The 12,576-nt window shown below is 34.2% G+C and overlaps 2 protein-coding genes across 2 annotated transcripts; one reads left to right on the top strand and one right to left on the bottom strand.

Annotated features, from left to right (window-relative positions):
* The first annotated feature begins 497 nt into the window (after positions 1-497).
* LOC110023470 (protein HEADING DATE REPRESSOR 1) lies at positions 498-4,397 on the top strand. Its single transcript, XM_020722908.1, has 4 exons — positions 498-708; positions 792-919; positions 2,541-2,893; positions 4,063-4,397. The coding sequence occupies exons 2-4, from the start codon at positions 856-858 to the stop codon at positions 4,258-4,260; spliced, it is 615 nt and encodes a 204-aa protein (XP_020578567.1). The 5' UTR covers positions 498-708; positions 792-855; the 3' UTR covers positions 4,261-4,397.
* A 407-nt stretch (positions 4,398-4,804) lies between these two features.
* LOC110023598 lies at positions 4,805-9,444 on the bottom strand. Its single transcript, XM_020723085.1, has 6 exons — positions 9,121-9,444; positions 8,315-8,587; positions 6,322-6,495; positions 6,135-6,241; positions 5,592-5,857; positions 4,805-5,501 (listed from the first exon to the last, which is right to left on the bottom strand). Exons 1-6 carry the CDS (start codon positions 9,283-9,285, stop codon positions 4,999-5,001), a joined length of 1,488 nt encoding a protein of 495 aa, XP_020578744.1. The 5' UTR covers positions 9,286-9,444; the 3' UTR covers positions 4,805-4,998.
* Positions 9,445-12,576: the final 3,132 nt, after the last annotated feature.

A 12,576-nucleotide genomic window follows, 5' to 3' on the forward strand; every position in this document is an offset into this window, starting at 1 on the left:
GAAGCTTTGAGAATGAGCAGAAGCCCAACATCACCACCGTCGACCGTCGTCGACTTTCGCCGATCACCGTCGATCACCGTTGACCGTTGTAGATCACCGTTAACCATCGTTGATCACCACCGATTAGACACAACCAATTGCTATCGATCACCGCCCCTTCCTAGCGGTTGCAAATGTAATTATCTTTTTATAGTAGAACTCTTTAGCTGGGTTAGACCCATGATTTTTGTTGATTTTCCATGAAAAAACTTATAGTATCATTATTAGTTGATTTGTTTTTTTTTTAGTGTGTTGAATCTTTGTACCACACTAAGACAATCTGTTATTCTACCGTTGTGAATTTTCTAGTTCATATCAGTTATAAATGTAAATATCAAACTTTAAGTATGAACATGTCTGCCAAATGCTCGCTCCTTTGGACCTTCTTTTAATTAGCTCATCTGCTCCCTTTCTCCATCAACTTCAACCACCCTCACTCACTTCAACAACTCTCTCTCTCTCTCTCTCTCTCTCTCTCTCGATCCAACGGTTCCCTTCTACGCTGGTTTGAACATTTCCTACACACCAACTCTGCATTATACCCCCTCCGAGAAAAAGGAGGCCCCAAACTTCCCCGCATCCAACAACTTCGGATAATCCCAACCCGAGATAAACCAGCAGCAACGCAGAGACGGAGACTCTCTCCCAGCATGTGAAGTAATTTCCCAGGTGAAGCCTAGTTTTAATCCATTCTTTACCCTTCTTGTTTTCTTTGTCTAATCACTAATTTCTGTGGATTTGGGCGGATGCAGGAGGAAGAAGAGCTCTTAAAAGAGAGCAAAAACCCTAGATCCTTTGTGGCGATTGTGTCATAAAATGATGGACGGATTCTCACCGATTTCGCCACCGCGAATCTTCTGGAATTCGCGCAAGAGATCAGGTAATCTTCCAGCTTTCTGAATGGATTAATTCAACATGAAATCCCATATTTCTTTGTTTTTAGATGTTACGAATCGAGAGAGTTGTTCAATTTTCAATTCCATAATCACAGTTTTAGATTAATTAGCTATTGGAAGGAGAATTAGAGAAGAGAGAGAGGGGAGATGATTGAGATTGCTTGGCTTTAACGGCACAACTTTGCCTCTCCCTTTGTCTTTGGTTTCTTCGAAGCATATGCTTTGAAAATCTTGCATTTATTGTTAGTTATTATTTAACTTAGCTGGCTCTTGGTTTGCCTATTTGTTTTTTAGTTTATGCTCTGTTGTATTACAACAAGTTCAAACCAAAAGAATAAATTGTTATTTAACTCTGCTGGCTATCAGGTTATTTGGCTCCTTGCACCTTGAATATTTGTAGAATTGGTTTTTTTATTATTATTTTTTAATTTTTTAGTTGGTGGGACTTGAATAGAATGTCTATTAATTGTGGTGTACAGATTTGAAATTTTTCATTTATAAGCAATTTCAGAATGGCCCTCCGAATGTATGGCCTTATGTAAACGGAGGCTTTTTTATTTTTCATGACTTTGCCATGCCTCAGATGAATCTTGTAGCTTAGATGCTGCTTCTAAACTTCAGTTTGATGAATTATTTGTACTTGAGTCGAGTTGAGTGAAGTATATCATGCATTGTTCGTGTTTAGTTCAGGTTTGAGCCTGTGCCGAGTTCCCACATATGTCTATGCTTCGCTTGCTTAAATTTCTTAATGATCATACCTGATTTGTTGTTGGCTTGTTTCCTTTAATTTAACGAGTCAAAAATTTGATTGAAGATTTGATATAAAATTAAAATTTTGCTTTGTACTTGATTTTTCATATAAGTTTAGGAAATAAGCTAAAAATTTGAATAAATACTTGATTATTTATATAAAGTTATTAACAAATAATTTTATACATCTAAATAAATAACTAGTTGAGTACATTTTAAATTAGCTTCTAATTTATTTATATCAAGTAAATAAAATAATATATAAGTTGTAAGTAAGCTTTCTTGAATTATGTAAATAATTACTTATGAATTAGTTTGTCAAAATAAAAAAATAAGAAGAAATTGCATCAAATTTATGTAATTATGTTTGATATTAAATTATAGCATGTTACTTTTAAATATATAATCATATAACTTCTAGTTTATCAAAATTTATTTAATAATATATCATACAAATATAGAGCATTTCTCATAGTATTTGTTAAACAATAAATAAGCTCGTTTGTGAACATTAATAAAAGAGTTGGGCCATATTCAAATTCGGTTCATTTAACCTTCAAGTTTAAAAGAAATTATTTAAACTTATTTATTTACTAATTTGAACATGCATGATCAAGTATTAATCGAGCCGAGTTCAAGTTGTTCATCAAGTGCATTGCTTCATTTACAACCCTATGAATTATATGTTAAAACAAATATTTTTGTTGTTACGTGATCCAATCTTACTCAGATAACTAGTTCAAGCTTTGTTTGTAATGCGTTTTGATTAGAAAAACAAGTAACCTTCATTCAACTATAAATATGTTTTTATAAAAAAAAATGGAATTAAACATATATTGATCTCATTCTGTTCAGCTAGCGCCCGTAGCTTAGAGAATTCATTGAAGGAAGAGGGTAACAGCCGAGTTCTTAATGATATTACAAAGGAAAACAAAACCGAATCAACCCAATTGAACGACAATAAGAAGCAAGATGATCCTAAACCAGATATCTCCGATAGACGCCGAGCTCTCTTCGAACCGTTGGAGCCGATCGGTCACCGTGGAGATGGCAAGAACCGAACTCCGGCTGAAGAACTCCTCCCTCCGCCGGATTTTGACTCCACCTCTTACCCCAAAGGATGGTTAGTAGGAAAGAAGCGAAAGCTCGTAAATGTGGATGTGGTTGAAAGCATGAGGAGGATTGCTATCCAGGAGATGAACAGAAAGGTCTTTTCTGACCTCTTTGGATTGTTACATAAGCACCTAATTCCTATGTATTTACATATCCAACCCTTCAACTTTACTTTTTACATTTACATTTTACACCATCCAAATCTTTCATATATCATAATAAATATCGCTATCTAACTTTCAAAAAGAAACACGTTGTTATGCTTAGGTAGGTTGGCATATTTGTGAAAAATGAAGTTTAGGTGTTAGATATGTAAATACATAGGAATTAACTGGTATCACTAAATGATTAATTTTCTTGTACTAAATATATCGAGGGAAAAATTACTAAATTACCTAAACTACATAAGAGAAAAAATATTAAATTTTATTATTTATATAGATAAATTATAAATTCTAGAGGGGGGCACTTATCCACCTGGACTTAATCTTGGTCCCACCGCTGTTCGCAAGAACAGCTTAAAATGTGCTTGAAATCAAGACAACTTTAAGTATTAGGAATGTATTATACATTTAAATAAGACAGTGTTGCTTGAAGCCTAAATATGGGAAGATAAAAGATTGTAAAGCTCCTTTATTAGACTGAATATTGCTAGAAATGAATGTTCAGCCTTTACTGTTATTTGGATATAATAGAATCAAAAGTTGTTTTCCTTAGAAAAGCAATAAAATTTCTAATTGTAGGATCATTACACCTGTATGGATTACATAATTAGAAGCTTGCATTTTATGAAATTCACAATGAATTAAAAAAAAAATTATGATGACAACGAAGAATGAGAATACAAGATTGAGTCTTGTAGGAACTTGTCGTTCAAAAGCATCGAATCTCTCTTTTATTGCGGGCTGCTGCTTAAGCTGAGGAAGAAAGAAGTTGGAAAAATAAATATGTGTATTTACATTCATATAACCCAATTCTTTTGTTTTTATATATTTAACACCAAAACTTTGTTTTTTTTACATGTATACTCCCCAAATTCTTTCACATCAAATTAAAAATAGCACTATTTTAACTTTGAAAAAGCCAAATACACTTTTTCATGCATAAGAAAGGTGGCATATATATATTATGGAGACGCACGTAAAAATTAAAATTTAGACGTTAGATATGTAAATGCATAGGAATTGAGTGATATGCATGTAAATCTTTCAAATAAATACAGATGACTAAGAATTTTAATTCTGAGAAGAAAAAAACTGAACAGGATAGAGAGATTGATGGTCTGAATGAGCAGCTTGAGGAAGATGGTAAATGCCTTGAACGTCTTCAGCTACAGCTGCTTGATGAGCGCAGCAAGAGAGCCGATGCTGAGAGGGAGAACGGCATGTTAAAGAATCAGATATCCATGCTTATGAGCATGTTTGAAGAAGGGGATGAAGCAGTTGAAGGGGATGCTCCTTAAACCTCTTCTTTTCCTCTCTCTTTCATTGGATTTGTTCAGCTTATATGCCAGCAGTGAGACATTCAGGTATTGTGAAAATTGATTTACACCCAAGTTTTATATGTTCTTGGAATCCCAGAAGGGATTCATAGAATAAAAACACAATAGATATAGTTCTTTTATTTACTTATTTGTGGGATGTTGAAGTTCATTGTAAATAGTTAAGAATATTTACTGGATGTTTTGGATTCGATGTATAAAAGTGGTGAATATATATATATATATATATACATATGCATACATCTTTGATATTTCTAACCTCTGCAGATGTTTTGGTTTTAATGTTTTCATCACAGATTCACAATATTGTTACTTAACCAAAAATTAAAGGGGGACATTTACACACATGCCACCCAATTTTTATGTATTTACATATCTAACACCGCTTAAACTTCATTTTCAAGTTTAACTTCTAAAAGGTGAAATAGATAAGGTTGCATGCATGCATGCATGCATGTGTAAATAAAAGTTGAGGTGTAGGAGTTAGATATGTAAATACATAAGAAGTGGGCAGTATGCATGCAAATCTTCCTAAACTAAAAGATAAACGAACTCATCAACAAGGCAATAAAAGCTTTATGGAATTTATTTTTAGCGAGTACGAAATTAAGATCCCAAAACACAAACTGTAAGCCCAAAAACTCATCAGCACTGGACAGACTTTACTATTTACAAAGACTGTGACCCCATCGTTGGCATTTAAAAGATACCTTCGTCGTGATTATCTTCTTCTATACTAAAGAGATGCAAATACTGTGGAATAGAAGCGATTCGAGGAAAATTCATCAGAAATTCACCAATGGAATCCTTCCTCGAAATCCCACAAGCCTGCTGCGGGTCTTCAAAAACTTTTCTCCTATCCAGCTGCTTGGAATCATCATCAATGAAATGTTGCTGAACATCCATGCCCGCATTGATGGCTGACTGCAAGTTCTCATTCGATGGAGCCTTTTGAAGAAGACAGTTCAACGAGTTTACTTTCGATAAGAGAGATTTTTCATCATGAAAAGAGGTTTGAGAATCTGCGAGGAAATAATCAGCCCATTCCTCCAACAATTCTTTGTTTAGGATGGAATCAGATGAGAAGAATGGGTTGCCTGAAGCCTTCTGCTCTGAAATGCATTGTTCTAAATGGCTCACCAGATCTTCTTTAGACATGGATGATCCGAGTTCTGGTGCTTCAACCCCCATAGTGGAAATGCCTAGCCAAAAAATCAGAGATCAAAATATGAGTTTAATTTGCAAGAAAACTATCAGAAAGTGAAATCAGATGATTTATGAAAGATCAAGACCTGCATCAGCAGTATTCGTTGCTGCAGTGTTAGAACGGAGTGGGTTGGGATCATGAAATTCAGCTGAGGATGCATGATTCTGCTTCAGGTTATGAAATCCGAGGCAGTTAGATTCTTCTTTGTCCTCCGAGCATGAAGGTTCAAAGCAGGAAGATTCCAAGATGATATCTGATTGCAGACTTAGAGATTTTAAACGTGGATCACATTGTATGAGTTTCTCAAAATGCTTATTTAATAAGCCTTGCTGACACTGCAGAAAATGCCTCCTGGATGCATGCATGGTATTAGAATAGCATCGAATCCAGGATTTACCAACAGAAAATAAAATCTAAAAGAAGAATAATTGGAACGGAATAGAGCTCCATAGTTATGTCAGAAAAAAAAAGGCCAAAATTATCATTTCAAAAGCTTAATGCACATATTTTATGTATTACACACCCTTGTTTATGCAAAATACTCTTTATAAGTATTGTTTTGGCATGTTAAGAATGAAATTTAATTATAATAATTTTAAACACCTACGAAAAAATACATAGCACTTACCGATGAATGCTTGCTTGGCCTCCAGTAAAATCTGAAGTTGCCTGCCATAGTGTGTGTTTTCTGGGTTGAGGATTGGTCTCTCTGAAGAAAAGTGGCCGCCTCGCAAGCTGAACAAAACCAAAAAGATTAACATAAACATGATATTTGCAGAAACTTAATACAACATATTTATATATCAAGGCCTTACCACAACATCCAGTGTTTCAGATCCATGTTCTGAGTAAGTTGCTTTCAGTGCAGTGATATCTGACCATTGGATTTCAATCTTGTTCTTGAGACCACCATCAAGCACCTCCCAGACGAGCTTGTGTTTTGCATAATAACACTTGGCTACTAAATCACCTTCATACCTCGAAACATACTGTTAAGTTAACGGTTTATTAGACACGACATGCGACGAAACAAGATCTCATTTTTAAAGGAAAAATAATAATCAAACAAAGTTAAGAGCATAGCAGTAAAAATGCAACATCAAACGCTCACACTATACATGGTGAAGATGGACAATATAAACCCATTTCCTAATTGAGGGGATGTGCTTTCTAAAAACTGATCATTAGATAAGCAGGAAAAGTGAAGATTAAATCTGAAAAGGGCTACCTTAAAGCTTCTTATTTCTTCTCCAAGGAAGAAGCTATCCACCATCCCAGAAAAAAGTCTAAATTTTCTGCCCATTAACACTGGAAAGGATATGAAAAAACAAGAGAAAAATTCAACTTTTGAATTTCCTCGTACAGCTTCACTAGCGACCACCATTTTACATGCAACCACCCCATCTTCAAATTTCAATTTCAATTCCTACAAGTGAAGGGGTTCTATTCCCCAAATTTGAAGAACAAGTTCTTGAATGATCCTTGGCTCGCATAACAATTATGGTTAGGTACTTATTTCTGTTGATGAATGATATAATAGTGACTCCGGAGACGTTATTTTCTGTTGATAATATGTGTATATATATAGAGAGAGTGAGAGTGTGTGTGTGTGTGTGTTTGTATGGGTATATAGGCACACCCACTCAGACTTGATGCTTAATTAATCAGTAGATTCTTATTAACTGATTAGACAAGTTAACCATTTGATTCTTTTATTGTATTGGATAATTAAGATTAGAGAATTATAGCGAAACAACAGTTTAGCAGAAGTTATTGCAAATAAAGCTAGTTTGTTTTCATTTTAACTGTTCCAAAGTTATTACAGAACTTCAAGTGTTCACTTGGTTGAATTGAGATGGAACTTAGTTCTCATTTTTAACACAAACCCTAAAAAATACGAGAAGTGAATTTTAATCTTGAGGTTACTTCTAATAATAGATGATGATGATGATGATGATGGATGATGAACTCAGCACAAAAGAAACAGGGGCTCCACAGCTGTAGACACGTAGATGGATTTGAGAAGTTCGGAATAAAATATTAACCATTTAGCATGTTCTGTTAATGTTTTAGCACGCATAAACAAACATCAATTATTATAATTGAATTATTATATTTCATAGTACTTGCAATAAAAGTTTTCTTTGACGATCTGAAGAAATAGAAAAAAAGGAATAAAAATGTTAAAAACTCGCTAAAGCCAAAGACTGGATAATATTAACACATTGACTGATCTCTTGTTATAATGAATCAGTTGCATTATACATTATGTCGATTTCAACAAAAGCATATCCATTAAAAATAAGAATCATGCAACGCAAGAGAAGAGAAAAAAACATAATTCAACAAAGTATCTTCATTAAACACAGATATTGTGCAATTCTTTGAGTCGTATTACATTAAAACCCATAAATTACTCTTCACAATGCAGTCAAAGGAAAAGCTAATTTTAAGTACAATGGTGGTTCACAGAATCGGAACAACCTGTTTTTTAAAAGGGGACAAGCTCCCTAAACCCAACATGAGAAGGGTTAGGGTAACAGAAAGGAAAATGATATTTCGGGAGGGACAAAAGAACAAATTATCCTCCCTATAATTAAAAATCTGAATTTGAGGCCAGGTTGGAAATCTTAAAAAAGGAATAAAATGATCTTCAAAAATGAATCAGGAACTGCATGAGAAGTACTCACACATATAAAGTTGTGAACAAGTCAGACACGTAAACCCTTCTAAAGCAACTACACCGTGCAAAATAAGGTAAAAAATTGAATGCCAGATCAAAATAAGGCAAAATACAGCCTTTTTTACCTCCCAATTCCCAATCCTCAAAATTGAAGCAGGAAAGTTTGAGGCTTTCATCTTGTCCACAGAACCTGAAAGAGCCGCAGAATTGAGTTCCATCTTCATCCCAGTTTCTAGGCCACTGCTCACGTAAGATGATGTTGAAACAGGCTTTCCCTGAGAAAGCCTCATTTGAATCAAATCCAAGAAAGATGGGCTCTTCTTCAGCCGAAGACCAAGTGGACTTGGCTCGTCCAGTGGATCGTAAGCTGGCGATAGCATCATCAGCTTGCTTTCCAGCTGCCATAGATCAAAACAGTAAACAAAACTAATTCAACTGATAAACCAAAGGATAAAGATTTGCATAACCTACTCTTTAAGCAGATAACTTTATCGGAGCTAGATTTAGCAATCATGCAAAAATGCAAAACGAAGACATGAAAATAGCCACTTATCCAAAGCATAAGTTCAAACAACAGAGAGGCCCTCCACAACAAGCTAAAATCAAAATAATAAACAAATTCCATCGCAAGGAAAAGTTACAGTACCAAAACATCATAGAAAAGCATTTCATAAAATTACCAATTTGAGGAGGAAATCCGTTGTACTACAACGCATTCCAAATCTTCAAGAGAAGAAACAAAAAAAAAAAAAAAAAAATCCTAAATGGCGCCAAGTGATCATAGGAGCCGACCCCCCAAATAATAGGTTTTTTTAAACAAAAAAAGCCATAATCCACATCCAAAAACCCACCGATTGAATCAAACACAATAACCACGGTCGACTCAAGCCGCGATAAGATCAAAAACTAGGCTAAAAAACAAGGATTCTACCTTCTCAGCGGACTCAGCTAGCTTCGATCTCTTGTTGAGAGGACCCTGCATTTCACCCAATTGTTCCTCGATCTCCTCCTTCACCCCAACCGTCACAGCAGCCATCGTTGTGAATAGCTGCTTCGATTCAGGCCAGAGTTTGTCGAAATTCGTCAGCTGAACCATCTTAATCCAAACGCAAAACAGAAAAATTCGTCGATTCCCTATAAAGAATAATATCCAAACCCTAATCCTCTGGAACAAATTGAGAAATGAAGAACAAAAGCGAGATGAACTCCCTCCACCGCGACCTTTCCCTTCTGTTTCAGTCAAAAGTTTCCCAATTTGTCGAGGTTTATAAAAAGGCCAAGATCTGGTTGTACAATCCTATTTTTATATTAAATAATTTTTTTTTAATCTTTTCAATTTAATGATCTATAAAAATATTAGTTATAATTTTATTTGATAAAGCTAGGATGATATTTCATTGTTTTCTAACAAATGGCTAATTAATCTTATAACATCCCATTAATATGATTATGAACAATTATACGTACTTAAATGTTGAAAATAAATTTTTTTCATGACTATAATAAATTAGTTTTAATTCATAAATTTATAAATTTAATCTTATATGATAAAATTATTGCATAATATAAATCTTATGAATGTTAAAATCATTATATCATTTATCTATTCAATTACTTAGGAAAAGCATAAATAGATTAGGTATGTAATAAGTATGAACTATCTAGAACATTATTTTAAGCAAAAGCCTATTTTAAGTCGAATCATTCAATTAATAAACCTTTGAATATACTTGGTCACTGCAGGAAGATTCGCAATGGTAGAAAGATAATTTAACATCTTAGCGTTGCCTAAAGATTTAATTGATTCATAAATATTTGAAAAGTAGCAAGAGAAAACTTCAATAATTTTTATGTTGAAAAATTCTAACAAGAGAAAAAACCAAGTCCACAAATAATAGCTCAATCAAAGCAATACATTATGTAATTGTAAGTACATATGTTAGCTCTTCTCCTGAATCAAAAAAGATGGAATTACAAAGCTGATAATCACATATGTAGAATAATTTTTTGGCTATAATAGTCATAATTAAGTTATATATAGCAAATGTATTTGATCATGAAGGTTGTAGTCGATGACTGTAGTAGCGACAAGTTGTCATATACGTCGTTGGTGGTGGCTGTAGTAACTACAGTTGGCCATAAAATTCATAGTTGAAAGTTGTAATAGCTTTATTTGGCCATAGAGGTCGTAGTTTATGACTGCAATAACGTCAGTTAGTAATAAATGTTGTGGTTGAAAGTTGTAGTATCGTCAGTTGACCACAATGTTGTATTTGGTGACTACAATAACATCAGTTGGCCATAAAGAACATAGTTGGAAGTTGTAATTATGACAATCGACCACAGAGGTAGCATTCTATGAATATAATAACATCAGTTGGTTATATAGGTTGTAGTTAGAAGTTTTAATAACATTAGTTGGTCATAGAGATCGTACTTAATAGTTGTAATAGCTAGCATCAATGGTCATAGAGACCATAGTCACTTACTACAATAACAACATTTGAGTCATAAATCTCATAGTTGGGAGCTATAGTAGCATGAGTTAGCCACAAAAGCTCTAGTTGGTGACTACAATATCATTAATTTGTCACATAGATCATCTTAAAAACTGTAATAGTATCAGTCGGCCACAAAGACGAAATTGGTGACTGTAATTGCATCAGATAGCCACACAGGAAGTAGTTAGAAATTGTGATAGCATCAGTCAACCACATACGTCATAGTTGGTGACTGCAATAACGTTAGTTGGCCACGAAGAACATATTTGGTGACTGCACCCCTTATCTCAGATAGTGGGGCTACAATTTTCTTCCAAACACCGTTTTTGTCTTTATATGATATAAAGAAAACTTTAGGAGTACAAATAAAGTTGTCGTACTCTGAATATGACAATTGTCAATAGTCGGTGTCTGGAGTTATCGAGACAATATAATGTTATTTGTTTACAAGGTATTTGGTATATGTTGTTACATCGTACTCGGGATACTTTGCTATGTCGTATTTGGGATACTTCAGAAGAGAGATTTACTCAAAAAAAAAAAGTATACGATGATAGAAAAACTGATGACTCTTTCGAAAAAAACAAAAACAAAAACACTTCTATTTCTAATAATATTATTATCATTTCTCCTAATCATATATTTGCTCGCGACTTGTCTATAATTCCAAATGTTTCTTCGCGAAATTTGGTACTTTTTGGGGAACATTGTGATGTCTTGCATGCTTTACATATTATTTCTGTTATTTCAAAATGATAATAGTGTTATTTCTCAAGAAAATCAGAGAGTTGTTTCTTTAAATTTAAATGTTTTATCATTATGAGTGGTCTCTAATGTTGAGAATGTTACTCCTTTGACCTCTCTTTCTTCTATTTCAAATTTAAGAAAGGTCGGTCGACGAAAGGAGATAATCTACAAAAATAATTTATTTTAATGTTTTTCCCTAATATTGCAACTGGAAATGTTTGGGGGCTTAATAGTGAGTATATGTGGAGAAAATTTTTTTTTAAAAGATTATTTTAATCTTTTTTTTCTTCTTGAAACTAAAATTTCTAATTCTTCTATTTCTAATCCCATTTCTTTTAATAATTTCATTTTTTCCCTATTATAATGGGTATAAATAATTTAACTATTACTTATAGTAGAAGAATTTAGCTAAAATAAAATCATGCTAATTTGGATTTTTCTTCTCTAGATACTAATCAGCACTTCATTCATGGGCACCTCTGATCATATATATTATTCTTCTATTAATTTCTTTCTGATTATTCTATATGTTGATAACAAGGCTCAAGTTAGAAAATATTTATGAAATTCTATTATTTATTTGGTTGAGAATATTCAAGATCTCTGCATGTTAGCGTTGGAGACCGACGATCCCACCTCCACCTGTCCTGCGCATTCGTCCTTTGCCCGCTTCACGAATCGGCGCGATCCTTCCCGCTCCCGCTCTCCCGATCGGAAAGAGTCGCGACCGCGACCTGCGGTTTCGTTCTCCCCTGTTTCACAAAACCCGCTGCTCCCGCCTCCAGGATCGCGAAACGACGCCGCCTTCCATCTCCTTTAAGTTGCGAATAAAGAGCACAATTCTCCTTTTAAGTTTAGAAGTCACCGTTTTAGTTCTTCTTTGGTTTCCTCGGGGCAGAGGAAGAGGAGTGCAAGAGGTAGTTCCTTGCAGTGAAGAAAGAAGAAGATTGTTCTCCCTAGGCTTTTTTTTGGTGGCTTGTGATACAAGAGAAATTATGTTTATTTCTCTTGTACGTGTTTCTTCTTCGGTGTATCTCGGTGTAGAGTTTCTTCGGTGTATCTCGGTGTAGAGAGAGAAGAACAGAGAGAAAAGAAGAGAGAGCAACGAAGAGTGAAAGATTCCTCTTGTAAGTGAAGGT

Source organism: Phalaenopsis equestris, unplaced genomic scaffold, assembly GCF_001263595.1.
Source record: "Phalaenopsis equestris unplaced genomic scaffold, ASM126359v1 Scaffold000224, whole genome shotgun sequence".
In the NCBI taxonomy this organism is placed as follows: domain Eukaryota; kingdom Viridiplantae; phylum Streptophyta; class Magnoliopsida; order Asparagales; family Orchidaceae; genus Phalaenopsis; species Phalaenopsis equestris.